This window comes from Podarcis bocagei (genome assembly GCF_964188305.1).
Source record: "Podarcis bocagei genome assembly, chromosome: 11".
In the NCBI taxonomy this organism is placed as follows: Eukaryota; Metazoa; Chordata; class Lepidosauria; order Squamata; family Lacertidae; genus Podarcis; species Podarcis bocagei.
The window spans coordinates 36,534,121-36,560,537 of NC_138136.1; the positions used below are offsets into that span (position 1 = coordinate 36,534,121).

Here is a 26,417-nt window from a genome sequence, read left to right on the forward strand (position 1 = left end):
GCTTGGCCCCAGAGCCTGACTTCAGCTTCCAGTAAACTTAGCCTTGGAGCATGTGGTGGTTAATGAAGAGCATAGTGCCTCTGAGCATGTGACAACTGCTTTCTTCCTCCCACCACTGAGAAGACAGCTCCCCCTTGCACATCTGGGATGATTAGGAGGAAAGGCTGTCAGGTAAGGGAATGTACCTTGCAAGCATTCTTAAAAGCCTGACAGCTCTCCTATCAGAAGTGAAGCAGGGCTGCAAATCTTGATATATATTGATTGTTGGCTGCAGGGGGTTGGACTAGACGGCCCTCGGGGTCCCTTCCAAATCTCCAGTTCTGTGATTCTATGGTGTATGTAGTTTGCATTCAGTTTAGATGTGGAAATGCTAAATTATCCCAAAATCTGAAAGTGGGCAAACAGCGAGCGAGAGAGAGCACATCTTGCTGGGGCTTTGCAAGCAGGGAGTGGGCACGAGGAGGCGCGCAGCTGTCAATTTGGACCCTCCTCGTCATCGCCACGCACTTTGTCGCCCTGTCAGGAATCCCGTTACCATGGGTTACCCTATCAGACAGGGGACAGGATGCCTCTCCTTCCCAAGTGCTCTATAAAAAGAAAAAGGGGGAGAGGGAAGGAGCCCCATAGACGCTGCTGCTGCTGCTGCTGCTGCTTCCTCCTATCAGCAGAGGCAGGAGAGCAAACTTCAGCGAGGACCAGCGTGGGAACAGCAGCATGGCTCTCCGGCTCCAGGGTCCCCTCCTCCTGGTCTTCCTGGCAGCCCTCCGGGTGGGAGAGAGCCGGTACTTCGAGGTGAGCAATGCCCTGGCGCTCGGACGCCCCTTCCCCTCTTAGAGATCCCCAGCCTGAAAGCACTTAGGATGTGGAAGAGAGAGTGTCTCTCCTTCGGGAGCTGGGCGCGCTGCTCCTGCTGCTGCTGCTGCTGCTGACGCCGCTGTTGTCCTTTCTGCCTTTGTGTCTCCAGGTGAGGGACGCGGGCGCCGAGGAGCCCTTTCTGCTGCTCAACGCGGAGCTGAAGAGGGAGCTCTCCGAGGGGCAGTTCTACCGCCGGGCGCTGCGTGAGTCGCTTCCTTCTGGACGAAGAGGGGAGCCCACTTCATGGGTGGGACTCCGGGCTGGGCTGGGGAAGGGATGGAAGCCGAAGAGCCCGGGGAGAGGAGGGGATGGAGGCCAGGGGAATGAGCCAGGCAGCGCAGTGTAGTGGCTAGAGCAAAGATGAGGAGACCTGTGACCCTCCAGGGAGTTGAACAGGAGATGGGATTTCTGCATCCTGTCAAACTCTTTTGTATAGCTATTAAAGACACAGGCCAGGAGGAACCTCAGCTAGTTCTCCCTAGAATGGCACTCTGCACATGCTCAGAAGCACTTTCATTTTTATTCTTACCAAGGCCATTTGTACGTGTAGACTAGAGCAGAAAGCTAGGAGGATGGGAGAGTCCCAGGTTCAAATGCCGCTCCACCATGAAGCTCTTTGGGTGACCTTGAGCCAGTCACGCTCTTTCAGCCGAAGGCTGCAGTCCTGGCGCCAATTACCTGAATTCAATAGGACTTACTTCCAAATAGGCGTGGTTAAGATTTCACTGTAAACTAAGTTATAAAATTGGAAGATGGGGAGGAGGGGTGGGCTTAAAGGTTACAAAGGGAAGGAATGAATGAGGTGATAAATACATGTACATAATGGGAAATTAGCTATGGAGTCCTTTTCTTGAGTGCCAAAGCACAGTGTTGGCAAGAAAAAAGAAAGTGCCTTTCTAGGGTGATCTGCAACATAAGCCATTTCTTTAATAATACAGAGATAGTTGCATAGCTACATAGAAGAGAACAGTTTGACAGGAGAAGTTTGCAGAAATCCCTTCTTCTGTTCAACTCTGAAAAATATTGTTCTGTTTTGCATCTGATCACTCCATGCATTTCGGATTCTAACAAATAAGGACAGTCAAGCATCCTTTCCCCCCCTGGAATTAAGGAGCCAGGACCTCTAGTTCATGGGGCTCACTTCCAGGATGTGGGGCTTACTTCCAGCTTCAGCATCTCCCCAGTGTTTCTGCAAATGAATTCTTCTTGTGGTGGAGTTTTGACAACTGGGAGATGATGACCTAGAGGAAGTGTGGCAGGAAAGAAAACTGAGGGAGAGGGAAAAAAAGTGTTGTTGAAATATGAGTACAGAGGGCTGTGGTGACCTTTGAGAGGGAAGAGGGAACAGAAGTTGGTTAAGAGAAGTAGTACGGAGAGAAATTATGAGGCCCATCTCGTCTTAAAAGTAATGCTGCTTCTTTTGGAATCCCCTTACCACTAATTCCCAATATGTCAGTTCTAATTTTGATTCTTTTGTATTGAGAGAAAAACACCCTAGGGTGTGGCCTTCATTGCTATGTTACTCCTGAGCCCTTGCACTTCCAAGTTTATTAACCCCTAGCTGGGGAAACAGGAGGTATGGATTCCCTTTGGGAGGAAAAACTGTACACCATTCTTTTAAGCAAGGATTATTGTGGCTGCCACCTCAGAAAACAGTGCTCTACCCTGAGCAGAGTGGGGACGAAATAGTAGGCAATGAATGCCAGGATGTGGGGGGAAGGCTTGACAATGTTCTGCTCCTGATGGTGTTCTGCAGAGAGCATCTCTGGGACAGAGAATTGAGATGTGCTCATTGGGAATAGAAGGATACCGAATGAAAGGCAGATTGTACGTAAGAGCTCCCGTCATAAGATGCATGGAGTGCTACCTTCAGAAGCAGTGTGTGTGTGTGTGTGTGTGTGTGTGTGTGTGTGTGTGTGTGTGATCTCTCACACTCTTTCTCTCTCTTCCACACACACAAATGTAACCACATATCCACATACTTAGAGGAGAAATTGTAAATAGTGGGGTCAAAAGGCAATGAAATAAGAGAGAGACAGTTTACGGCCATTCATTCTAAAGCTTTTAGGTTTACAAAATAAGGATAGTAACTGTTATCTTTATTGGATTAATTTAAAAACTGAGGACGATGCCTTATACATGGTCAGACTATTTGCCCATATGGCAGTGGCTGTCAAGAATTCCATCCATCCTCCACCAGCTCGCTCACTGGCCAGCATGGAATTTCTGGTTGCCTAAGTGGTACAAGCAAGCAATTTGTTAAAGCCGTGGTTGTCTTGATTCCATGAAGATCAGCTTAAATTGATGACTTGAAAAATACTTATTAGAGTTGTCCGTTAAGGAAACCAAAATGGAAATATGAGCAAGCATCATTTTTAGATTGAGCTACCGTAATCCCAGTGAAGCTTAGCAAGGTCTGAATGCATAAATAGGAGTCAGGTAATACGTAGCTGGGCCACAAAAGATGTTTTAGAGGGGATCTTAACATCACAAACAGGTTATTGGGAACAGGTTTTCTTTGGTAATTGGATTTTCCATGAAAGGGGGCAATCTCAATTAAATTGGGGGGGGAGATGTTTTAGTATTTTGTGCAGACCCTGCAAGCAGCTTGTGTTCCTGAGAATTGCTGATCCCACAATACATCACTCATCAGGAACACCCTTGAGGAAAGGCTTTTTTACTTTTCATTCTGGTATCTCTGTTTGAAAACAAAATATAGAATGAGAATCAGCTGTGAGACAGAAAGGAATCACTCGGTTGCCTTTATTCTCCCCATCTCCAGGATGCATTGACATGCTGAGCATAGAAGGACAATTCAGCTTCACGGCGCAGCAGCCCCAGCTGCACTGTGCTACTTTCTTCATAGCAGACCCAACCGAGCTCCTCACAATAGACTTTGATTTTGTCAACATTGACTGTCAAGCAGGAGATTTCCTGAAGGTATGAGGTTTGTAATGCCTGGTGGTCTTAGCAGGGCTGTCCTGAATGTGTGAATGTGTGCAGCAGGGCAGAAGAGAGAAAACTGTTGCCCCTTTTGGAGGATCTGGCAATCTGATTTGGCAGTGGATACACAAACAGGGTCAGAATAAAGGTTGTCCTTCCAATCCGTTCTCAAAATTTTCCCAGGACATGGTTAATCACACACATGGCAAGTGGAAGAACTCACAATACCAGAATCCCTTCTCTGCAGGTCTGCTCTTAGCTGCAGGGCTAATGTTTGCTTCAGGGCCAGCCTAAAGCAGACTGAAGCATCTGCCTCAGGCAGTGGAAACCCACTGAGCAGTGCCCCTGTGGGCACTCCACCCACCTCCTGGTACCACAGTGGTCACAAGAGATCTTGCCGGAAGCTGCCACATGATCTCAATAAGCAAGGTTTCTGCAAGAGAATAGGAGGGACAGCAGTGGGGATGCCATTTATCCTCAGGGAGCAAAAGAGAATTGGCCGCCCATGGTTTCCTTCATAGCTGCTAGTGGGGCTAAGAATCAGCACATAGTAAATTCTGTTCAGTGGTGAAAATGGTCAAGAGCAGAGAGGTAGAGTCTTGGCAGAACATTGTCAGAGTTTTGCTCCAAATCTAGCATGTTTTGGCCAGTTATGCTTCATTGACAAGAAGCACTGGAAATAAAGGAAAACAAGGATGATGAACCTGCAGCCTCTGGATGTTCTTTGGCCATTATTCCTGATTATTGGCCACTCTGGCTGAGGCTGATGGAGCTGGTGTCCAACTACAGCTAGAGGACCACAGGCTCCCTATCCTTGCTTTTAAAGGCCACCTAATAGAAGGACAGGGACGTGTATCTCATCACTGCTCACATCAGCAGCAATGCCCAGTAGGGTGCCTGTGACAGTTAGGGTCACATTTAGCAATTTCAATAGCAAAGAAGGCACTACTTGCAAGGAAGAATTACATTTTCCCAATTAGAAAATGAAGCACATCCACTGCTGGGAAATGTTGTCACTACAAGCAAAGCATGGCCTTGAAGGATAATGTCTAGACACCATGCAACAAATAAACAATAACTGTGCATTTATTTGCACTTAACGATGATCGCATGGAAAGGCCTTATGTGGAGCATCTAAAGTGATTGCTAAGTAAACACAATTAGCAATCGGTTCTGTCAATGCACTTGTTTGTCTGCCTCAACAGAGCATACAAGCATTTTGATTTTCTTAGATCTGAAATATGAAGTATCTTTCACAGTTCTCTGTACATCTTAAGGACCTAGAGTGATCAGAGCCGAGAGTAGCAAGCATGAATTCATACAGCATGGAAATATGTGCATAACTTATGCTGTGTGCCAGAATCTCGGGATCAGGTCATGGATGGCAATATAAGCTTTGCAGAAAATGTTTGGCAAAGAGAGGCGGGACCAGCATCTGTTTCTTTACAGCTGGCACAAACTTCAAAGTGAGACAAATAAGAGAGCAAGAGCTGAAAAGGAGCCTGACATACTAATACTGTCACTCATTTGACACTGCATATTGATCGCTCAGATTGCTCCAAGTTTAAATGCCAGGCTTCAGAAATGTGTCCCCTCTAATTAAACACAATTATTAAAATATTTGAAGTGGAAAACTGCAGGGAATGTCAGAGTAATTAAGCACTGTGGTATAAAGTGATGACTTATGATTGATGTTAATGCCAAGTCTTACGTGGAACAGATTGGTCAACATTTCAGATAAGGGATAGGAAGGGGGGAAGTGGTCCCAGGACTCCAAATAAAAATATCACTGGACTGTTCTATAACCAAAAGGATTACCACTGTGTTCCCAATCCAAATTGGGGCCCCATGGCTCCTATTTAATTAAAAAACACACATGGGAGACAAGATCTCCCGTAACTCAGAACTACATGGGCAAGGCCTGTTAAGTGGTTCATTCCCACCCAAGTGTTAACATTCCTCCTGGATCTGCAAAATAGGAATGGGATCTTAAGCTTCTACTCTCGAGCCATTTATTTCTGAGCAGTAGTCATTGCATTTCTGTAGGGCTTCTCCAGGATATCTAGCTCTGAGCGCTGTGGTCTGTGCCTCTGCAAAGCAGATCAGCATAAAAAACTTCATATTTATGGGGTTGTGGTTGTGCTTTAAGGGAAAACTGCTACACAGGTGCCACTCAGGTGCTGGCTTGTGCTTCTGGGAATTGTAGTGAGAAAGTAAACACTAATTGTCCTTTTCGTTGCTGCATCCCTCTAGGTGTTTGATGGCTGGATATTGAAAGGTGAGAAGTTTCCCAGTTCCTTGGACCATCCTCTCCCCACCTCCGAAAGATACATAGATTTTTGTGAAGGCAACAGCATCAGGAGCACCATCAGGTCATCACAGAATGTGGCAATGATCTTCTTTGGGATTCATGACCCGGGAAATGGATTCACAGTAACAATAAAGAAAAAGCCCAACCTTTTCCGTAAGCATTGTTTCATGTTGTCATCTGAGTAAAAAGAATGCCAGTGATCTCATATGCACATTTATATGAGCAGGGCTGTGATAAAATATTCTGTGGTCCAGTCAAAAGATTTGTTCTGCCAAAAAACAAGTACATTGGGTAGTATATGAGTCTTGAGTGCTGTCTCATAATATCATGATGAAGATGATGATGCAGGACCATTATTGTGGCCTTTCAGGCAATCAGGACATTGCAAATGTTTGGTGTCAGGTGCCAAGCATTTGTCTGAAATAATTTAGAATAGTCTATTGTAGATTGAGTTAATTAAACACACCAGTTTCTGGAGCAATATACCAATTCACACTAGCTCTTGAGCTACTTAACGAGGACAAACAAATCATCTTGCAAGCATTTGAGGAATTCCATGCTAGAGACAATTAGGAAAGGAACTGAAAATAAAACTGTCAATGTCTTAATGCTATACTGTACTATACAAATCTATGGTGTGGTTGCATTTGGAATACAATGCACAGTTCTGGTTACCTTGCCTCAGAAAGGATATTGCAGAGTTAGAAAAGGCTCTAGAAAGGGAAACCCAAATGATCAGGGGGAGGAATGAGGAAAGGCTGCAGTATTTTAGTGTAGAAAAAAAAGAGTCAGAGGAAACATGCCATAGAGAAGGCGGATAGAGAAAAGTTTTGGCTCCCTCTCAACGCTAGATCTTGTGCACATCCAATGAAGATTAATGTTGGAAGATTCAGGACATCTAAACCAAAGTATTTATTCACTCAGCAGATAGTTAAACTATGGAAATCACTCCACAGGAGGGAATCATGACCACCAACTTGGATGACTTTAAAAGAATAGACAAATTCATGGAGGATACGGCGGTCAATTTCCTCCCAGAATACGAGTTTCTGGAAACTGCAAAAGGGGAGAGTGCTCATGTGTTCAGGTCCTATTTGTGGGCCTCTGTAAGAACAGGATACTGCACTAGATGGGTCAGTGGCGTGATCCAGCAGGCTCTTTTTATGCTTAAACATTTTATTTAGTTTAGTCCTGAGGCATCAGGTAAAAAGTCTGCATTGAACATATTGTGATCAAGTAACTCTGTATCTTTCCCCTATACTAAAGCTTGCAATGTCATCTCTCAGACCCCTGCTGGAAGGTTTACCATGGTCATTCCTCATCAGCGCAGGAACTGCAGCTTTTCCATAATCTACCCAGTGGTGATAAAAATATCTGATCTTATGCTGGGCCACTTGAATGGCCTCCGCTTAAAGGTGAGTTGATGGTTTTGTACTAAACCATCAGTGGAAATTTTATATGGATCATCGGGTTATGCTGTAAATCCTTTCTACAGGCCACACCAGTATTTCTTTTAAATAGCCCATTATGTAAACATAAATCTGTACTTATTCTGGAGTTACATCCTTGCAGAGTGCAATGCAAACTGGCAAAATATATTCTATATAAAAGGGGGCTTTTTGCATATTGAGAGCTCTCCTAGTAGAATCATGCTGACAATGGACTTACCAACTTGAGCATTTATTTGTTTTTACTTTGGGTGTGTTTTTGATTTAAAATTTTTTATTGTTTCACTGTATTTTGTAAATACAGTTTGGGACATTCTGTTGTGGAAATTGATTAATGAATTCAACTAACTAACTTATCAATGGTCATGATACACAACACCTTTGACTGAGGGTGACGATCAGTTTCTTCTTACATGGTGAGATCCATAAACTCTGCTGCAGTGCTATGATTCTTCAGCAATAGCTGCCACCATGCATGGCATCACTGCACATCAATGGCTACCAGTGGATAATTTTCCTGGTCTATGCAGCATCTATCCTAGGCAATGAGCACTCTAAGTAGCACAAGCTTCTGTATGCAGGTTAACCATTTAAAAAATAAAAATATTTAAAGAGCTACATGAAACCTTCTGCAGTTGGATAAAATTCAGAGTAAAATATATTTGGTCAATACTATTGCACTTAATTCTGCATCTCTTTTTACAGAAACCCACCGTAGGCTGTGGAGGAGTAGGAGATTTTTTGGAGCTCTTGGGAGGAAATGGGTTAGATCCCTCTAAGATGTTCCCTTTAGCTGATCTGTGCCACTCCTTCCATGGCCCAGGTGAGTTCTTGCTTTAATGTCACCTGTTCAAATGTTTCTAAAGAATGATACAGAAAGAGTAGTGAAATCTGATTGCTTTACACTCAAGTCTTAAATATTTTGCTGCTATTTACCTGCACTGCTGGAATAACACCTTACTCTGCGAGACTGCACTGACACTGCTATCTGTTGCGTCCATCGTATATGGTGCTTAGCTAAGGAGCAAGAGAATGACACTGTGCCAACCTTCCCCAACCTGGTGCCCTTCAGGCATTTCAGACTATAATGCCCATCAGCCTCAGTCAGCGTGTTTCTGTTGGTTGAGGCTGATGAGATTTGTATTCCAAAATATCTGGAGGCACCAAGTTGAGGTAAGTTTCACTATGCCAGTGCTGTACTTGATGACACTGAGCTTTTTAAAAACAACAACAGTTTTAACAGGATGAAGTAACAGAGATGGATATAACATAAAAAGCTAACATCACAGAGCCTTTCAAAACTCCCTTCTCACTGTACACAAACCTTGTTTTAAACTGCTACCTTTCCCACTCAGTTTCATTCCCTGCCCACTCTACTAAAACTTCTACCATTGTTTAAAATCAGTACTTTCCCCATCCCTGCTTTATTCAGATTTCTGTCATTGTTTAAAATGGCCACTTTCCCCCTCTCAGTATCTCTCCATTTCTGCATTACTCAAACCTCTACCAATTTTAGAAACTGGCACTGTCCCCCTTTCAGTGTTTCATTCTTTTTGCTATACTCACACTTCCATTCCTAACTGCCTCATATGAGAGGGATAATGAATGTTGAGCTCTCAAATAGTTCATAGTACTTTCATATAAGGAATGCAATCAACTCAAACCTCTGTTGTTTAAAACTTCCATTTCCCTCTCAGTTTCTTTCACCCCTCCTTTACTCAAACTTCTGCTGTTACATTTTAAACTACCACTTTTCCTCTCTATATTCCTCCTTTCTTTTTTTCCATGCCATGACCATTGCTGTTGTGCAGCTTTTGTTCCCTCGCCCTACCCTGACTTCATTCAAATCCAGAATTCTACAAATCCTTCAGTGGGAGCTGTGCAGTGACATTCTTCCTTTTTTATTACATAGAAATGGGCTTTAGATATAGACTAATGCAACCTTCACAAACATAGTGCTTTCCTCATATTTTGGACAGCTCCAGCTGACATGGTCGTGTATTGTCTGTTATTCCAAACAATAACAAGGTGTTCTTTATCTTTTGACTAGCCCAAATGAAGATAGGCTGTGACAACACTGTGCTGCGAATGGTCTCCAGTGGCAAACATATCAATCGTGTAACATTTGAGTATCATCAGCTGGAGCAACATGAACTGGAAAACAGAAAGGAGAACAGCCTTGAAGAGTTTTGTCTTTCAAATATTTGAGAAACAAGACAAGTCACTCGTGATTGAAATGTAATGTTAATTTTAAGCAGCTAACTTTATGTAACCTTTCTAGGGTTCAGACATTTATCTTTTCTTACTAAATCATTTTTTCCATTATCAGAACAGTATTGATCCTAGCTTTTCTCCCTTAAGTGTCTTTAGTATTATCTAATACACACGGATCCATATGGATTCTGAAAGCATGTGTACACATCCACTGATTCAGAGCAAAAGACAAGCACACACACCAATTGTTTCCAATGGAAGTATTATTTCAAATACTTTTGTAATTGTTTTGAGTGCACATGTAACACTGAGGGCACTCCAGAGTTCACTTAGCAATTTCCCCTCTTTTGCATCAGTCACAAGTATAAAAAGATGCATAAAGAGAAATTACACTTCAATTTTGTAAGTGAACGTTCTGTATTAGTGCTTGCCAATTCAATTGTTTGTTAATTTATTGATACAAATGTATAATTAGTTGTTTTTAATAAAATTTATAGCATGAAAAATGGTTTTTCTTCTACTGGTCCAGACATGAATAAATATATTCACAGTATTGGCAAAATCTAATTTTAGTGGTATTTTTCCCCCTTCATAAATCTCATCAGCAAGGGGAAGGGCTGTAGCTCAGTGGTTAGAGCATCAGCTTTGCATGCAGAAGATGCCAGGTTGAATCCCTGGCATCTCCAGGTAGAGGCTGGAGAGACTTCTGTCTGAACCCCTGGAGAGCCTTTGCCAGTCATTTTCGAAATACAGAGCTTGATGGACCAATGGTCTCGCTCAGTATATGGCAGCTTCTGAGGTTTCCATGTACTAAAACCAATAATTGTTGATCTCTCTCACTAAAAAAAAGCCTGTGGACAATTCAACTAACAATGCTGCAGATATCAACTAAGTTTTTACACATGTATTAAAATGCAGGGTAAGTATTGTTTCTTGTACAGAGTTTTTAATTCTGTGATATTAGATAAGTGGGCATAAGCAGCCATGAGCAGAGATATATTTATAGGCAGGTATGTTTGTCCCTCAACACTGATCCAGCTGTTGGAATGCCCTGTAGGCAAAGCAGCAAGCATGGGCATAGTTGGGGAGGCAGGGAGGGGCAGCTACCCCCCTCCCCCAATCAAGTAAAACAATAAAAATACTTTACTAACTGACCAATCACGTTGGTTCTGCCCCCGCAAACGAAAGTCCTGCGCCCTAACAAGAATCCTGGCTACGCCCAGGGCAGCAAGGTAACTTTGCTTTTCATTGTTAGCATCCCCATATACTAACCTTAGTTCACAAAACATGCACGTATCGTATCTTTTAAGAGTTGCAAGTGCAGAAAAGATTACAGGAGCTTCTCTAAGCCTTTCACATTCCATTTCACACATTCAGTGGTATGAATGGGAACAGGATCATGGGCACAGGGAACTGTGCATTTGGTGGAATGCAAGAATGGGTTTGCCCCTGTCCACCATACAATACAATGTAATGGTCCAGTGGTAGTTTTGAAGTAGGGGAGCTCATCCTGTCAGCTCCCACAGCCACTCTTTCAAGGAAAGTCCATAGCCATGGCAGCTGTGTTGATTTATATGCACGCTAAAGCAAAAGTAGAGAATGTTTTGTGGTCCAAGGGCCACATCCCCTTCTGAGGAAACTTCTAGGTGTGGTGGGTGTGGCCAGAGACAAAAGTGGGAGGAGCAATCCATGCTTCGCTTACCTTAGTACAATAGTTTACATTCCAGCCATGGAAAAGGCAGAGCTTTCTTCATGTACATGCCCACCTCTCTATTCTCTATCCAGGCAAGGACACATTCCAGCCAACCAAAAGCAATGAAGGAGGATTCAGAGCAAGGCCATTGAGGGGAGTTGCCTGGGGAAGGAAGAAGAAAGGGCCAAGGAAGGGTCTAAGGATTGTATAATGAGGCTAGAAAGGCCACATTTGGCCCCTTGGCACAAGGTTCCCCAACCCTGCTCTACAAAGCAGGCAGTATATAGCATAATACCCATTCATGATCAGTTGACAGTCAATAGTGAATTGGCAAAGAGTGGTGTAGCACTCGACATGTTGGACTTTGGCTGTGTCGACCTGGGTTCACATCTCTGATTAGTTATGAAGTTCACAGGGTGATCTTGCCTGAGCCTAGCCTTCCTAACAAAGAGGTTGTGTGCCAGTCCAGATCTGTCGTCTAATTCTCCCAAACTTGCAACACTGGAAAGTCCTGCTTCATCTGATGACTCCATCACTCTTGCTATGAAACAAGTACCAGAGCTACACTCACCTGTATTCCTGCTCCACTACACCACTGGCTCCATATATTGAGTGGAGCATGAAAAAAACAGGCACATAGCACTTTATGTGTGGCTACAGAGTCTGTATTTACAGTAAGGAACCCTGATCATATGTAGAACCCATTCTCACATTCCTTTGAGTACATGGTGGTCAGGAGCAGAGGCAGCAAGTGTCTTCAAGTTGAGTGGGTGGGGGGGGAATTGGATGATGGAGCATGTGGGCTGGAGAGACTCAAGTCTGACAAAAACTTCATAATCAAAGGCTGAGATTGCTGAACTAACTGGGATGTTACATCTGCCATGGAGACTAAAAACTATTTCCCCACCACTACACATTGACTTTGGTGTCTAACAATCCTTGTTTCTGAGTGCTGCCCAGCAGGGGTGATGTGGAAGCCAGATTTGTGATTAAGCCCTCTACAAGAATGGATTTCACACAGTGTGCTATCAAGAGATGACTGCCAAAGAAAACGCGTCACAAGGTCATTTGAACCAGCCTTTCATTATCAGAGGCAGTAAACAAGGCATATGGTTAAAATAAACTGCACACAAAGCTGAGGTAAAGTTTGAGATAATCCTAATTAATGCCTTCCAGGTTTCTATCTCTACTTCTGTCTAGGCTTGTTTAGATAAAATATTATTATTATTGCAATTATTATTTAGATTTCTTACCTGCCCTTCACAATGAAGCCCCAGGGCAGGGTACAATTTTAAAATAGAGTATTAAAACCAGTTAGAATATTTTACAGTTGAGAAAATAGAATGAGTCCTAAAATATCCCTCATCCTTTGTCAAAGGCCACAATAGAAAGGTCCACCTTACTTTCCCCATCTCCCCCACCCCCATGTCTTTTCCCCCTTCTTGAATTCAGCTACAACCTCTTATGCCCTCTGGGCTCTCCTTTCAACATAAGTTAGAGCGCACTTCAATGAAATGATTCATTACAATCATTTTTATTTACAGCCTCATCCTTCTGCTATCTGAGGAGATTTTCTTGCTGAGAAAATGACGCACTTTCCCCCCTTTCCCACTTTGTCTTGGCTACTTATCTCTGAAGATCAGCAACTACTAATCATAGAAGCTATGGATTTTGTTCGCACATCATTTCCTATAAAAGGATATGCAGTATATTACACGTGAGTCACTAAAAAATGAACAGCTTTCATTATCTGCCACTATTTCAAACTAAATTGACATTTACAGTATGACAAAAGGCATGGTGCCACTTCAGATCCCCACCAAACTCCCTCCCTTTTTCTCTTTTTTTTAAACAATATTGAGTAATTTAATATAATGCTAGGCATTGATGGTAAATCAGGAGTTGCCTAAGCAGCATTTTTGTCCAAGAAGGCATTTATATTATTGAAGAAAACCCCTTTGTCCTGCATCCAGGAAAGAGAAAACAAGCTATTATCCACTTGTACTTTTGGGTTTTATTGCCTCCTGCAATTCACTACCCCCATTTCCCCATCCCTTTGAAAAGCCACACGGAATTCTCCAGAATGGGATGGCGGGGTGTGTGTGTGTGTGTGTGTGTGTGTGTGTGTGTGCAAAACCACTGTGGATCTGAACCATTCACACTGTGGTCTATAAGCAAATGTATCTAGAATTTGGGTCCTAAACTGCACTCTTCATCTTAGAAGCTTGACTGGTTTTTTTTTTTTAATAAAAAAAAAAGGTTTTACAACTAAGGAGAAAATACCTTTGAGAAAGAAGTTTTCCCATGGCAATACTGACTAATCTTAAACTGCAGTCTTACTTGTGGGAGTTGAGACTGCTATGGGTTTTTGTTTTGTTTTTCCATTGAGAAGGAAGTTGAGAAAGGACACTGCGTAGAAGATAAGAGAAGATCTGCGTGAATTCCACTCATCCTTCTATTTTTACCAAGGCAAATTATATGTTATCTTCCACCCTTCATGATTACAAATCACTTTGGCTATTGTTGTCAAATCTCTAGTAGCTTCATTCACTTCTTTTTCAATGAAGCCCATTCCCAAGTCTCCTTATGAGATTTACTTTTTTAATTGGAAAGTGCTCCCCAATGCCTACAGGAACAATGACGCTTCTGGTGGTCACTGATGTCAATAGTTGCTCTCGGAACTGATAAGTGCATTATTGCCAAGTCTTTGTTTAAAAGAGGCATCTAACTTGAATGTGCAATTTTGATTTGTCTCTTTGCCTTCAGTCTAAATCAGTTCTTTAATTAAATTACTTTTATTAACAAGGCTCTTTCCAGAATTCCATGGAGAAACATAAGGTTTCTCTGCTGAATCAAACTCAAGAATAACACAGATAGGAAATTACTCCTGTTTTATACTGCTAAATGTATTTCTGCTTCCACCAGGTTTGGCCTACACATAGTTGAAAAGACTAAATTCTGGAACAAAGCAGGCCCCAAAAGAGAGGAAAATAGCAATAGCATCTTTGTGGATTAAGGTATCAGTAGATAAGACAGTTAAATTACATCTAAATTGAGATTAGGGACATGTTTTCTGGCAGCCATAACTGCTAGTATTAGTTACTCTCTTAATTATTCCGTGGTGCACAGACTAGGAACTGTTAAGTTTTTCCTTCCACTGCCAGATGATATTTTCCCTTTATTTATTTTTCCACCATTTATGACTGTGGGAATATTCTCAACAAACTTAGATCACCGGAGTCTGGTTGTTATTATATTTCTGTTTTCCAAAGCATGAAAAAGACACAATGCCGCCTCACTTTTCTGATACAGAACCAGCCCAGCAACTCAACAAGTTGCAGCTTGTGGACCGGAGATACATTAGTGGCACAGGCCTCCAGTGGGAAGGTCTTTTAAAATATTGTTGCCATGACAGTGCAGCCATTCCCAAGTGACACAGTCTTAATTGGGTCCTGGGAATGCCTTGTTCCAGCATACAATTATTTTCAGATAAGCATCATAAGCAGTGCAGGCTGGGATTCTATAGAAGAGGTTAAAAACTCTCCCCCTACCCCAATTATATAGTTGTCCCAGATAATTCTAAGCCTGGATAACATATATTCTCTCCCTGAAGCTGATAAAATATCAGGAGCCCTCTCCACAGCAATATGGAGCAGGCCTGTCAGTGTGGCTACCCCTGTTTTGTGGAACAGCTAGCATCCCTGTTGAGTTACAATAGGCAGTCACTATTTCATGTCTTCCAACATGCTGAGTCCCAAAACTGGGGCACATGTTTTCCTGTCAGTGCTCCTGCGCAAGTCAGGTGACCCAAGCAAGATCACGGAGCCCAAAAGACACACTTTTTTGGGGGGGCTGTGCTCACAGCACACAAAAACTCACATTTTGGAGCACCGCCTGAGATCGCAGCCCTGAGAAAAGCACTTTTTCAGGGTGAGAACACAGTTCAAAATCTCTTGAGACTGCAGTGACCAAAATGGCCACTGTGCTCTCAGAGGAAAAAATGGGATGCCCCATTTTTTTGTGGGATGCTTGCGGGGTGTGCTATTTTCAGGGAACAATTGTAGGCATTTTTGTCTGACTTTTCCAGCTGTGAGAAAATATATATATAGGTCTCTGACTTGAGTGTATATATCTTTAAACTGACCTTTAGATGTATTTTATTATTTTAAATTGCCTTGAAGATGAAATGAAAGGCAATTAACAAATTGTATAAAGATGAAGAATAGGTCTGAGGACAACAGGGACAGGTGACTTGTGTCCTCCCCCCCCCCATGTTGTTGGACTGCAGATCCCATCCTTGATCACTGGCATGCTAGCTAGTCATCCCTGCAATTACATTTTGAATTCCTATCAGTCCTTTAGTCCCTATATGTGCTTCAAACTCATGCATCCTTCTGAGTATACACACATAGAATTGCACAGTAAATCTTACACACACACCCTGCATTTCCAGTCCTTTGCAATGAGAATGATGACCCCTTCATGGGTTCAAATCTGCAAAATGCTGTGCTCTCCTCGGAGGTGAAACTAGGCTTTATTTCACCCCGGTCAAAGACCCAGTTTGGTACCCCTCATGTGTATTTGCATACATACACACACAGGCTGGGAGCCTCAGTGGTGCCCCTCTGGAGGCTTCACCTGGGGCAAAAAACCAGGCTCCTCGACCCCACCCCTGTAGCTGCAGCTCTGACTCCTGTTTGGTTGAGAACATCACTTGCTGCAACAAGCACTCAGCAAGATTCTGTAGGAATCATCTGGGAGTTCTCACCTTGCTCTATTAGGAATTGCTCTGTTCTCCAAGAGATTTCCTCCTGCTATTAAAACAGCAACATAATTTGATGGAACTGTTCAAGGTCTAACATCCACTGCCTATAAATAACATGTTTTCAACCTTGTTTACTGCAAGAACCAAAAGTGAACCATTTACAGACTTCTCTTTGTGGGGAGTCATGCGCCTTAAATTTGGTGTGTATGCAGCCTTAGCCCCAGTAAAGCTGGAAACTAACTACTCCTTCAGAAACTGCGGAAGTCTTTGGTAACCCAAATTTGCTCGGGTTAAATGTCTGAAGGGGTGGAAATTGTAGCTTTCCCACAATGGCAGCATTTAACTCCCACCGAAGTTGCATGACGCAACCCGCTCAGCCCCCTCATATGCAAATAGTGTCTTCATAACATAAATCTCTATTTCCTGCTTATCATTGTTACACACTAAAAGTAAACTGTTTGTGTCCATACCTTTTCATAACGCCCAGGATTTCTTCAGCTGCTCTCAACTCCACCTGTACATAGTACGTCAGCCTTGCCATATCCAGTAATAAAGGTAACTAAAAATATCTACCCAGTCACTTCCACATTCAATATTTAAATATGGGTACATTTACAGCATGGATGGTTAAACTTTGGCTCTCCAGATGTTTCTGGACTACAACTCCCATCATTCCTAATCATTGGCCATGGTTGCTGGGGCTGATGGGCACTGGAATCCACAACATCTCATGACCCACATGTTAGCCAGCCCTGATCTACAGCCAAGGGAGCAAACTTCATTTGCTAGACCATCTCCCATCAGTCCCAGCCAGCATGACCAATAGTCAGAGATGATGGGTGTTGTAGACCAATAGTTTAGCCCTGGTCTAGACACAGAGGTGGTTATGTGTGTTCCTAGTTTGAAAGAGAGTGTGTTTTATGTGTTCCAGCATAGCAAATGAGACTGTAGCACTAAAAACAAAATGTGAGAGGTGGCATATGTGGTATTAGCTATATAAACATCAGGGACAAAAGGTGGTGCTAGCCGAGGAGGAAGGGAAGGGGAAATATGAAAGTTTAAAGTATTCTTATACCCTTTTAAAATTCACAGAGAATCTTGGGAACTGTAGTTAGTTAAGGTGTTGAGACCTACATGTCTGTGAGGTCAGCACCCCTACATATCTACAGTTCCCAAGTTTCTCCATGACCATTAAAGTGGCATAAGAGTGCTTTAAATCAACTTTGTGGGTGTGACCTACTTTTCAGGTTCAGCCCAACATGGTATCTAGGATCTCTGCATTATAGTGTTAAACTGAAGAGTAACTGGACCATCAACAAGACACAGACAATATTCCAAAAAGAAGCAGAGAGCAGGTTCACAAGTAACACTAAGCCAAACTATGGCTTGGCATATAATCCTAACACAGGCTAGTGTTTTGACTCCTCCAGACAAAGCATGAGCTCTTACAGTTTGTGTTGTGTTTTGCTTGGTGGGAGACAAACCATGAGTCTGGGTCCAGGTCACACACTAAGCCAAACCATGGCTGAAAACAGTGGGATCAAGACTAGCAGGCAGGGCCCAGAATATAGTGCTGATGGGGAAAAAATGAAAGATGAAGATGCATGGAAGATGAACATTGTACACAAGTGCCCAGGCAGTTAACAGTTGTTTCAGACAACTTTACCACAAGGGAAAATATATATAGGTGATTGCTGTAGAATTATAATGCCTGAATCATTCAGTGATAAAGAAACACTTTGGAAATAGACATGACAGTGAATGACACTGTGCATTTTTATACTATTGTGTACTTATGACATACTTTCATTAGATAAGCAGTAAGGTTATTCATAGAATGTGCATTAAAAATTAACCATTTACTACTCAGCCTGCAGGGTGCACATCTTGATGAATCTGCCAACCTAGAAGTTCGAAAGCATACAAGGGCAAGTAAATAGGTACCGCTACGGCGGAGAGGTATACGGTGTTTCTGTGTGCTCTGGCACTCATCATAGTGTCCTATTGCACCAGAAGCGGTTTAGTCATACTGGCCACATGACTTGGAAAGCTGTCTGTGGACAAACGCCGGGTTCCTCAGCCTGAAAAACGAGATGAGCACAGCACCCCATAGTTGTCTTTGACTGAACTTAACCATTCAAGGGCCCTTTACCTTTTACCTTTAAGAATGCATGCTCCTGCTGGAGAAATATGTGCTAGCTATTGTAAACATCGAGAGTTAGTATAGATTTAGGAGACTTATCATCACATATGTAGTTCATTTCTTGGTAACACAGTTACACCTGTGGCATTTATTAAGAGATTATACCTGCATGCGTACAGTGGGGTAGAGAAGTGAAGTTCAGAGACAGAGCAAAACACCAAAATTCAGTTTTAGTTTGGTTTGTTTCAACATCTCCAATAGAGGTGGATTGCAAATGGTCTGATTCTGCATAACGGCATTTCTAGACATGAGCTTGATGTTGCAAATGTGGTGTTAAGATACCACAAACAGGTTGTTGACAACAAGTTTATTCATTTAACTTATCGTATTTACACTGCAAAGGGAAAATCCATATTAAATTGAGAAAAAGTACAGGCTGTGATTTTGATGCCAGCAGTGTTGTGTGGATGCTGCAAAATGTGAGCATGCATGAGGAATACCTATCCAACATTAAATATACCACCTCCATATTCAACCTTATAAAAGTGCTAATATGTCCTGGAAAAGTCAAGTTTATGGTTGGTATCATCCACTGGCTGCCCCTAGGCCAAAAGCATCCCCCTCATTTGCTAACCTGATGGAGTTATTCTCTGATTCTTGCTCAGAATGTAGGTCCCATAAAATGAGGTGCTGGCCATACGGTGTTTCTTAGGTTGGGAGTTTTGCAAGGTCCTCATCAGCTTGTTGAAGTATGAGTCACCATGCTGACTTGACTCATGCCATATCTGGGAATAATAGAAGAAAGGAACACACCACGAATATTTTTATTATCAATTACAGCTTGAGGCCCTTTCTGCAAAAAGCTAATTTATCAGGGGATGCAGATTGATTATAGGGTGTGTGTGTTTTAATGAGTTGTCACTATATAAGGATACAACCTTTTGTCCCAGTGATATAACTGTTTGTTTGTTTGTTTGTTTGTTTGTTTGTTTGTTTGTTTGTTTAAAAAACTTATTGTTCAAAATCACTTTTATGGCGTGTCATGGGCTAGGCTGGATTTGATCTGCTCATTCTACAAACTTCAGTATACAGTTGGAATCATATGTGAATGCCTCCCCACATAAAAAAAAAAACCATTTGCGTATTTGGCCAGGGAGCAGGAAGGGCAGCTAGAATTCTTCTGTCCTCTGATGTCAGGGACCATGCTGAGAAGGACTGCACTGAGGAGGAATGGTGGGAGCCTCTCCCTGCTCCTGATCCAGATCCTGAATCTCCCCAAGAGCAGGAAGACAGTATAGATTTGGAACAGTGGTTTGCAGAGGGACATAGTTCAGAAGGCAGAAGCTGGGAAATACTGGATGGGGAACAGCTAGGAGAAAAAACACTAGAAGAAAGAGGGTTAACAGTTTCATAGTCTCTGGACAACATTCACACACCCCCCCTTCTCCAAAGTCACAGAGAGTTCAGACAGTGGCAGAACAGAAGCACAGAGGTTACATGCTCAGATTAATATAAGACGTAGAAGTGACGTAGATGTATAGGGACAGAAGAGGGTGGGGTCCTTAATTGGGAGCACCACCATTCTAGGAGATGTGTTCTTTGTTCTCTTGTTGTGATTAAAGTTTCTAACTGGTAAGAAGACTCCTTTTCCTTTGTTCTGCTTATCTACTGCCATGGGGGAGGATTGGAAGCCGATTCCCTGAAGCCTGACATCTGAGTAATCCACTACCAGCATCTGGAAAGAGCTGTGCTATGTGCTTTTTCTGAATAGGTAGCTGGGACCACTCTTCAGTTCTCTGGTGTCAATACTAGGAATAACAATGGTCTATGCCAGTGTTTCCCAACCTTTTTTGGGCAAAGGCACACTTGTTTCATGAAAAAAATCTCGAGGCACACCACCATGCCAGATGGGGAAAGGTCACTTTTTACTTATGTAAAAAAAAAAAAAAAAAAAAAAAATAGTAACAGCATAGAAGGTAATGGTAGATGACTGTTAGGGTCTCCCCCCAAATGCAGAATTCTATTAATATCTTCCTTAGCGAGCCGCGTTAACCCCTGTAATGCTTTCTATAGAGTAAGCATAGGGGACACTGGGGGATGTGGAACCAAGGGGGCAGTGGGCCAAAAGAGTTCGGGATCTATTGCTTTAAACAGAAATAAGAGCCAGTGGGTTCTTCCTTTTTTAAAGTATCGTTTCAGCGGGGACAGCAGTCCTGATTTCCAAAAAGCGGCGCTTTTTTGCGTCTGAGCAAAGAAGAGAGAGAGGGGAAAAAAGAGAGAGAGATTGATTTGTGGCTGCGCAAAGGGGGGAGGAGCCCAGGAGTAAAAGTAGGAAGGACGAAGGGAGGGAGGGGAAAGGAAAGTTAATAGAAGGAAAGGCGGGTGGGAGAGAAAGAGAAAGAAAGAGGGATGGAAGGGGGGAAGAGAAGTGGAAAGGAGGGAGACCGAGGCGGGGGAGAAGCGTCTGGAGAGTTGCTCCAAAGTTTGGGGGGCCGCGGGGGTGGGCGCGCGTCCCAGGAGGCGGAGGCCAGCCCGGGCTGGGAGCCGCGCCGCGGCCCGGGGGCGGTAGGCGGACCGCGGCTCCTAGGATGTGGAAAGGGGACGGCGGCGCAGGGGGAGGAGACCCACACGGCTAGGGCAGCACGCAGGGGGAGGGGAGCGGGCCGGAGGCGGGCGAGGGGGGCCGCGATCCCACGCGCCGCGAACATGGCCTCCTTCCCCGCGGGCCACGCCGAACCCCCTGGCCGGGGAGGGCGGCGCGCCCCCGCCGCCGGAGCAGAGCAGAGGCAGGAGGAGGAGGACGAAGGCGCTGCCGAGGAGGCGCGCCAACTTCTGCCAACTTCAGCGCCCGCCCCGTCGCCACAGGCTCCTCCCGGCCGAGAGCCAGAGGACGGCGGCGGAGCAGGAGGAGGAGGATCGGGTTTGGCGACAGCTGCTGCGTCCTCTCCAAGCGCGGGGCTGGCCTCCGCCGCGCCCGATCCTCTGCGCTCGCCGCGCTTCTCGGCGGAGCAGGTCTCGTGCGTGTGCGAGGCGCTGCTGCAGGCGGGCGACCCCGGCCGGCTGGGCCGCTTCCTGGGCTCGCTGCCGCCCGACGCAGAGGCGCCGTGCCTGGAGGCGCAGGCGGGCGAGAGCCTGGCCAAGGCACGCGCGCTGCTGGCCTTCCAGCGCGGCGACTTCGCCGAGCTCTACCGCCTGGTGCAGAGCCGGCGATGGGATGTGGGAGGGAGCTCGCTCGCCGCCCCGTGTGTGCCTATGTGGGGCACGTTACAGCCCCGTGACGTCAGCGCCACGCAGGCAGCCAGGCAGGCAGACGCCGAGAGCCCCGCGCTGGGCGGCCTCTCCTCGCCGCCGCCGCCCCGCCTCTCGCCACCCGACTCGCCTGCCTCCCTCCCACGGCACACCAGGCAACGTCTCGCGGCACACTAGTGTGCCGCGGAACACCGGTTGGGAAACACTGGTCTATGCCATGGTGGATCTTCATGAGGATGAATGAAATAAATCTATTATCTTTATACAAACCTTTACAGCTGAGAGCAGTTTTGTGTGTTACGTGCAGGTACAGAAAGAGTAACCTGGGCAGGTTCTTCCTGCATGGTGAGGTCTTGCTCAAAGTCACTCTCTGTATCTCTTTCAGTCTTTTAATGCCATAATTTAAAAGTGGTTGCATAGATCTGTGTCCTTCGGCCTCTGCTCTTTTCTCAAGTTGCCATACCATTAAGCATCCATAGCCACATCTGCAGGTAATAAAAGGAAAAAACCTATTCTCATTTCCACTTTCACTAGGCTTCGAGCAGCTTCAGAATAGGAAATCTTGTTTATATATTAGAGAAATAAAACAATAAATGAAACTAGCTGGAAAAGTAATGGAAAAGAATAAAATTACCAAGCTGTCTTCAGAGATGAATTGTCACCAAGTTAATTAAACTAGAATTTCTAGTTGACTCATATTTCCTGGTAAATTCTATATGTTTAGTGTTTATTAAGGAACAACTGGAGGTGGCATATCAGCACTTATGACATTTATAGTCATTCAAAAATATGTTTAAGTAGTAATCTCCTAATGCATTATCCCAGGACTGTGATTTAGGGTAAATTGTGCTAAGCCTCTTTAACAAGCACATTATGTAAAGAGCCTGGCTCTACAGTCAATAAATATGCCTCATCATGACCTTAACTACATGAATAAATGCATAATTTATTTGTATGCCAGCTTTCCATAGTTAAAACCATGCTCAATGTTGAATGGAAAAAATTGCATAATTAGAAGCATAACAAAAGTAGTCATAAACAAAAAATGAAACATCAAAAAGTACACAACCAACTGAAACAATTTCAACATATATGATAAGATAAAAAATAAATAAATGCCATAAGTCTCCAGTGATCTCAAGCAAAGGAAGGAATTCAGAACATGAAAACTCTCACCATGTAACAATGTTAGCTCAACTGGCTACTTATGCACTGGCTGCAAAAAAGATCAGGAAAAATGAGGTAGATAAAATTGCCATAAGCTGATTTGGTAATTCAGAGGTAATTTGGTAATTTGGTAATTAAGCTCATTGGCGTCTCTGTTATCTTATTTTTCTGACCCTGGACATCAGTTTATATCATGGATGAATATTCTGTATTATTTTAATAATATTATTGCTCTGACCTGAATCATAGCGTCCATTTACATGTGAAGAAGCTGATGTGGTGCAGCTGTCTCGTGTGATTGTACCAGTTAAGAATTTGAACAGGTGCTGAATACATGAAGGTGCCTGTCAAGAGCTGTCATGCTCCTTCTAGGGTAGTTTGTCCACCTTTGGTCCCCACCCCAGTGGCGAAGCTGCATGCTCTGCTACTGGGGGTGGCGAACAGGCAGGGGCATGGCTGGCACACCCCGGGGACTGTGACGCGTACCCCGGGGGTGACATGCATCCTGGGGGCATGGCATACCGCCTGCAGGGGCGTGGTGCGCATCCGAGGGGCATGGCACGCGTTCTGGGGGGTGCACGGTGCGTGTCCAGGAGGGCCGCCACAATGACACCCTACCGGAATACTGGTACCGGGGACAGTCCACTCCCTCCGCACCCCCGTTCCTCCACCAGTGCCCCACCCTACACTCAACTCTCACCTGTGACTCCAAGAAGCTGTCAGCATCCCAGGAACTGCTTCAACTGACTGGTTAAACCAGGTGAGGGGAGTTAATGTGCCTCAAACCCTTAGTGAATTAGGGACTTTCCTAGCATGTAAAGACAGGCTCCAGCAAATTGAGTGGACAAGACCAATACTGGGTACAACGTTCAAGAAGGTGGTTTCTGCTCATGCTGTAGAGGCAGGTGAGGGGCAGATGGGGTTCATGAACCTGGGGAAGTAGAAGGAAGGAATACTCTGGTCCTAAACCCCCTGGAGGCACACTCCATTGTCTCTCAAGACAGATGGATGCCAACAAATTGGAATAGAAGGCATTTTCATTCAAATGGATTAATATTTGTATTACAGAATCTCTTTTGATACAGAATCTCTTTCTTTGATTTCCAGTTTACAATCCAGAGAGAGAACATGAATTGATTTCATTATTTATTTCTTATACGGCAGCCTACAAAACAGTAACAATGTATCAACAACATTCTTAAAACACAATCCAGAATATGATCAGTTACCAAAAAACACACACCTAGTGATGCATATTGAAACATTTAAAACAGCAGTCCAAAGCCATAAAGGCACAACAATCAAAGCCTATATAACTGTTGCAGCTCCTGATCTTCCCCAGGTCCTTTTTTTCAATTCTCTTTCACGTGGTGGGGTCTCATTTGCTACTGCAGGTAGGGAAAGAGGGAGTATGAAAGGCTCAAGGGAGCAGCAGGTAGGAGCAGCTGCTGCAGCTACTTCATCTCTGATTTGATTGGTACTTTTAAAGGTAAACATATGATCACTGAACTGCAACATTTTGTTCATTCTTTCTAATACACACATTTCCAAAATAAAAGAGAATCCTTGCTGGTCTGTGTTATAGGAATTCTAAGGTCTCTCATATATATATATATATATATATATATATATATATATATATATATATATATTATGTTCATAAATTTGCAAGGCAAGCACAATCATAAGTATATAAATCATGTGTCTGAAATAGTAGAGGAGAGCAATCCTGAAACCATTTTGACTCTCCGAAACTGACCTCAAATATTTCTCTGCAAGGAGGAAGGAAATGGGAAAGCCTCTCCAGTGTCTTTTGCTTACCTGTCTTAAGGGTGTATTTGTGTATGAATAGGGTGAACCTGTGATCTGGATTCAGGAACTAAGCATTTAGCATCTCAAAAGGAATGGCCAGGCTGCCCAGGTAAAGCAATCAAGTAACCCTTATCAGTATCCTGCCAGACAGGATTTCTGTTGTAGACTTCCCGGTGATGTATTTCTGCTGTAGCCCGCCTCCTTCTATGATGGATGTATGATGTTTTGGGGGGTGGTCTTGAACCACAGGGTGAGCAATTTCAAAAGTCTATATAAGGGCTTGCACAACGTTGTTCTGGGTCCCACCTGCCTCCTGCGTGTGGTTGTGATCACCCTATTGCAACAGTTAATAAAGATCAGGCTTACGAGCTGCCTTGCTTCTCAATATTCTCTGGTAGGCCTCTGTTATTTTCTCCTTCCGATAGGGAACCTACTTAAGGACTCTATACGGGCTCTTGGATACCCCATAAGGGAAAAGGAGCAGGTTTTTTCCCCTCTTATAACATCTGAAATAAATTCTGCCTAAAGAATTAATAGCCTTAGCAAGGCACCAATGTGTGCCTTGGAAAGACCACCACTACTATCAACAGTACACCATCACCACCTTCTGGATGCTATGGGAAATACTGACATCCCAGAAGAGCAAAAAGATACATTGTACCTTCACAGGATATTCAGTAATTGGACATTAACAAACTGGTTGTTTTTTATAAAAAAAAATTAGCTGTGCTGTTTTTATGATACAGTGGTACCTCGGGTTACATATGCTTCAGGTTACATACGCTTCAGGTTACAGACTCTGCTAACCCAGAAATAGTACCTCGAGTTAAGAACTTTGCTTCAGGATGAGAACAGAAATCGTGCTCCGGCAGTGCGGCGGCAGCAGGAGGCCCTATTAGCTAAAGTGGTGCTTCAGGTTAAGAACAGTTTCAGGTTAAGAATGGACCTCCGGAACGAATTAAGTACTTAACCTGAGGTACCACTGTATATACCTTCTGGTTATTTTTATTTATATTTTATATTTATATTTATATTTATTTATTTATATATCTTGCTCTTAAATGTGGAGTATAAATTTACCTGTGTGCACAAATGTGTACCTGTGTATGAAAGTGCATGCACACACAAGTAAATAAGAAAAGCATACACAAATGATATCCAACAAGAATGACAAGAAGATATCACCAAGTGAATGTCAGTACATAAGAAACTATTAAAATGCACCAGAATCACAATGTGTATCAAAATGCACTGAATAAATTGGAAATTCTACTCGGGTAATCATGTCGGCAATGTTGAGTGTGAATAAAAAAGTGTGTGTGTGGGGTCTCTTTTAAATCATTTTTTTTGCAGCCCACTACTCCAATGAGAACTGGCTGGCTGGGGTTAGCCACCATTTTAACTACTCACAACACTCACAAAACACTTTTAGCACTCCTCGGAGCACCACCGCTGCTGCCTCTATCATGCAAGCCAAGCCAATGGTGGAAGGGTGCTTTAGAGGGCATTTTGACTCAGACCTTTTCAAATGTGGATTCTTCCCCCGCTCTCAAGTGAGGGTAAGCCTATGCACCCAACCAAATCACCTGCAAACCGCAAAAAAATGCCTCATCCTTGTTACAACTCCGCCCTCCACCCAAAAAAAAAGCAACTCTGTTCAATACAGCGTTCCAATGCGTTACTGGAAGTTCAGGTCCGCGCGTCCCTCTAACAAAGTTCTTAAATCTATATCTCCCGCTCCCTTTCCCCGCTCAGTTGGCGTCACTTCCTGTTTTCATGAAAACGAGATCCGGGTCACTTGCATGCCCCGAAGAAAA

At 43.7% G+C, this 26,417-nt stretch overlaps 1 protein-coding gene and 1 long non-coding RNA gene across 2 annotated transcripts; one reads left to right on the forward strand and one right to left on the reverse strand.

The window, feature by feature from the left end:
- The first annotated feature begins 506 nt into the window (after positions 1 to 506).
- CRHBP (corticotropin releasing hormone binding protein) lies at positions 507 to 10,364 on the forward strand. The gene is made up of 7 exons (XM_081213384.1): positions 507 to 792; positions 965 to 1,058; positions 3,638 to 3,795; positions 6,052 to 6,262; positions 7,376 to 7,524; positions 8,263 to 8,380; positions 9,608 to 10,364. Exons 1-7 carry the CDS (start codon positions 715 to 717, stop codon positions 9,763 to 9,765), a joined length of 966 nt encoding a protein of 321 aa, XP_081069510.1. The 5' UTR covers positions 507 to 714; the 3' UTR covers positions 9,766 to 10,364.
- On the reverse strand, positions 8,781 to 26,053 carry LOC308597556. The gene is made up of 5 exons (XR_014013056.1): positions 26,020 to 26,053; positions 21,892 to 22,106; positions 19,007 to 19,157; positions 11,474 to 11,626; positions 8,781 to 9,711 (listed from the first exon to the last, which is right to left on the reverse strand). It is a non-coding gene; the product is annotated as an uncharacterized lncRNA (long non-coding RNA).
- Between the last annotated feature and the right edge of the window lie 364 nt (positions 26,054 to 26,417).